The sequence below is a fragment of the Daktulosphaira vitifoliae genome, unplaced genomic scaffold, assembly GCF_025091365.1.
Source record: "Daktulosphaira vitifoliae isolate Bord-2020 unplaced genomic scaffold, ASM2509136v1 Scaffold_1, whole genome shotgun sequence".
In the NCBI taxonomy this organism is placed as follows: domain Eukaryota; kingdom Metazoa; phylum Arthropoda; class Insecta; order Hemiptera; family Phylloxeridae; genus Daktulosphaira; species Daktulosphaira vitifoliae.
Window position 1 is genome coordinate 591,479 of NW_026099572.1, and position 4,019 is coordinate 595,497.

A 4,019-nucleotide genomic window follows, 5' to 3' on the forward strand; every position below is an offset into this window, starting at 1 on the left:
TTTTTTATATAGATGCTTGATGTCTTTACTTATCATTTGGTATATTTTTTTTGTAAATCTGACACTTAACCTACCCACAGGGGGGGATTTAAAATTACAACTTTTTCACAACAAATTTACTTTTTCAACATAACTTTTGAAAATGTTCCGGAAGGTCAGACACTTTTATATATATCTTAAATTAAAGCTAATGTAATATACTTTAATTTGAAAAAAAAAAATTTGACCTCTGGACTTGTCTTCATGGCGAAAATGGCTACCGAATGCTATTTTCGTGTGAAAATTCTCAATTTTATTTTTTACATTTTTAACTTTATAATGCTATAACTTATTGAAAAGTTTATGGATCCACACAATTTTTTTATGAGAAATAATATTTTTTAATAAACCCTTTTTCATTCTACATACTTTATCTTAATCAGGATATTAATAAGGAACCAGCAGATCAAGTAGCTTTTGGAATAAAACACCAATTTTTTTAAAATTAAACACTATCTAAAGATTTGCATCGAAGCGTTTATTTTTGATAGTGATTTTAATCACTNAAGCGTTTATTTTTTATCGTAATTTTAATCACTGTCAGATATCATTATACTTGATCCAACTATGCCACGTCACCACTGTGCCGCGACCCCCCTGTGCTGGGTTTTTTTACATGTAAGTAATTTTCTTATGAAAAAATAAAAATTTTAATGATAAAAATAAGTGGTCCCAGAATTCGTATGATAATTCTACTGGAAATATTATAACACGACGTATTTTAGTTTTTGGGAAAACACCAAAATAAGAAGTCCAAAAACCGTAATTTTGGAGATTTTGGAAATGTTTTTTAGAAAATTATATTTATTATTAAATAAAAATATTTTTTCTGATTATTCTCTTCTCATAACGTGACCAAACCATCTAAGTCTATTTTCTATCATCGTACCTACGATTGACGTTACACCTATACTCTTTCTTATATGTTCGTTCCTTATCCTATCTTCTCTGGTCAATCAACTCATCTATCTAAGCATTCTCATCTCTGCTACACTCATTCTACGCTCTACTCTCTTGTCAATCGCCTAACATTCTGAACTATATATCATACTTGATCTTACTGCAGTCTTATAAAACTTATCTTTCAGACTTAACAAAATTTATAGAATAGAAAAAAGCTTGGGATGAAATAGTTAATTAATATAAATATCCTTGTTAGATAATAATAAATTATTGGTTAATATATACACAAAAATAGGTAATACATAGCCTGGTGATAACAATGAATACTTGTTGTTATAGCGTCAGCTCATTTGTACCTTACTAGAACTCAATACCGATATTTTCTACGAGAACTTACTGTCAAAGGTTGGTGATAAAATTGGTGACTCATACGTTAAAAAAGTAGTGGATCTTGGATTACTACAAGATGAACCAGTCAAAAAATTAGGATCACCATTAGACACATTTTCTCATTATATCGGTTCATATTTGGCCTTAAGTAAGCTAAATTCATTTTTTTAAATATTTTTTTTTATATAAAAAGTTTAAATTTTGTTATAGATGAAAATGAAAGAGATTTAGTAGTCTTATATCATGAAATTGGTGTTTTATGGCCAGGAAATAGACATGAAAAAAAAATAGTAACACTTGTGACATATGGTGATATGAAGGGATATACAGCAATGGCTAAAACTGTAGGGATTCCAGTAGCTATTGCGTCAGATATGGTTCTTCAAGGTTCGTTAGAAAAAAATAATATAAGTGGCGCAAATATTTTCCAGACCAATAATAGTTTAATAGTTAGTTTTATTTGGAATCTAAAAAAACATAACCAAAATTTCCTTTTTAACAAAAATAACTATTTGTATTTAATTAATCGTGAACTAGACTATTAATTTTATCCCAACAAAACATCTTTTTTTTACACAATGCTGGCTTATAAAAGGTGTTTCTGGATTTTTTAGTGCTATAAGAAGTAGTACTTTTCATATGAAGACAATGATAGAATGATGACGCATTTTTTTTCATAAGTTCAAAATTACGTTTTTTTTTTAGAGTTTTTTCCTTAGGCTTTCCTTAAAAACAAAAATATATTATACCACAAGATTCACCGTAGAGTTCTGATACAAATTAAAATGTCACTTGATTTTATTTTTCTGAATATTTAACCAGTAATAAAGATAAATTATTAAAAATTGTACGTATCTTTTAAAAAAATATAATTTTAGAGATTTTCTTGGTTTATTAATTTATTATTAAATAAGTAAGAAAAGAAAAACACTTACTATGAGACATTCATTTAAATTTGAATAATGTTGTTAAGTCAATAAAAAAAATGTATTTTAGCTTCGATGCGAAGCTGAGAAGGTATTAGTTTTACTATGATGTGTTATTTTTTGTTTGTGTCTGTTACCACTTTTTCTCAGCTTTCACCAAACCGATTTCTTTCAATGATACATGTACGTCAAAAGATCACAAATCGTATCTAGTCGAAGACATTACCCTCAAAAATTAAAAAAATTTCCCTCGTTCCCAATAAATGAGGAAAACCTACAAAAAAATTACAAATTTAAAAATTGATAATTTTTGAAATTTTTTTTACATAAGACTGTCATAATTTTTTAAAAAATTACCAAATCAATATACTTTTTTTTTTTATAGATGTTTGATGTCTTTACCTATCATTTGGTATATTTTATTTATAAATGATCCTTTACCTGTCCACAGGTGGGGATTTAAAATGACAACTTTTTCAATTTAACTTTTGAAAGTGTTTCGAAAATTCCAACACTTTTATATATACCTCACGGTGAAAATGGTTACCGAATGCTATTTTTGTGTGAAAATCCTCGATTTTATATTTTACATTTTTTACTTTAAAATGCTATAACTTTTTAAAAAATATATGGATCAATACAGTTTTTTCATGAGAAGTAGTATTTATATATATTATTCAGTTGACATATTTTTCTTTTAAATCGTGCTATTTACCTATATACGGAAAGGGTTCAAAACTTAAAAATGCACATAGAAAGTAGAACTTTTGAAATTGTTTCGGAAAGTCGGACACTTTTATATATATCTTAAATTAGAGCTAATGTAATATACTTTATTATGAAAAAAAAAAAAATGTTAATCTTTATTTTGTCTTCGTGATGAAAACAAACATCAAAATTAACAAAAAAATACAATTTTTGTAAAAAAGTTCTTTTTTATATTTTTAACTTTATAATGCTATAACTTTATGAAAATTGTATGGATCAACACAATTATTTTATTATTTAATAATATTTATACCCCTTTTTCATTCGACATACTTTATCTTAATCAGGATATTAATAAGGAACTAGCAGATCATGCAGCTTTTAAAATAATCCACCAACTTTTTAAAATTAAACACTATCTAAAGATTTGCATCAAAGCGTTTTTTATGATATTGATTTTAATCACTGTCAGATATCATTATATTTGATTCAACTATGCACGTCACTACTGTGCCGGGTTTTTTTATATGTAAGTCATTTTCTTATGAAAAAATAAAAATTTTAGTGATAAAAGTAAGTGGTCCCAGAATTCGTATAATAATTCTACGGAAATATTATAAAACGACGTATTTTAGTTTTTGAGAAAACACCAAAGTAAGAAGTCCAAAAACCGTAATTTTGGAGATTTTGGAAATGTTTTTTAGAAAATTATATTTATTATTATATAAAAATATTTGTATAGTAGTAAGAGGAAAATAACTTTAGACCCCTTTAAATTTTTATTCTGAGTACGCTTATATATAAATTTGGGTCTGGAACAATCTACTCGCCACTTGAACCACTGATTTATATACATTGTTCTATTAATTATAATTTATATCATATTAGGCGAGATTCAAGCTAAAGGAATGGTATTGCCATTCACTCCGGATATTTATAGACCAATGTTAACAAGACTGAGACTTGAAGGAATATCAGCTCAAACTATTAACATACAACTATAGAAATTAATATAGTTCAACTCAAATAAAATAATTTATAAATCTATTCAAA

At 26.4% G+C, this 4,019-nt stretch overlaps 1 protein-coding gene across 4 annotated transcripts in view; it reads left to right on the plus strand.

Annotated features, from left to right (window-relative positions):
- Positions 1-4,019, plus strand: part of LOC126895879 (alpha-aminoadipic semialdehyde synthase, mitochondrial) — a 63,073-nt gene extending 59,054 nt beyond the window's left edge. For 2 of the 4 annotated variants that reach the window (XM_050668172.1, XM_050668171.1), the window contains exons 15-17: positions 1,282-1,480; positions 1,543-1,719; positions 3,855-4,019. In XM_050668172.1, coding sequence (XP_050524129.1) covers positions 1,282-1,480; positions 1,543-1,719; positions 3,855-3,970 — 492 coding nt within the window. In that variant the 3' untranslated portion in view covers positions 3,971-4,019. Of the gene's footprint in view, positions 1-1,281; positions 1,481-1,542; positions 1,720-3,854 lie in introns of those variants that run through there. The other 2 variants (XR_007701735.1, XM_050668173.1) reach the window with 2 other exon arrangements.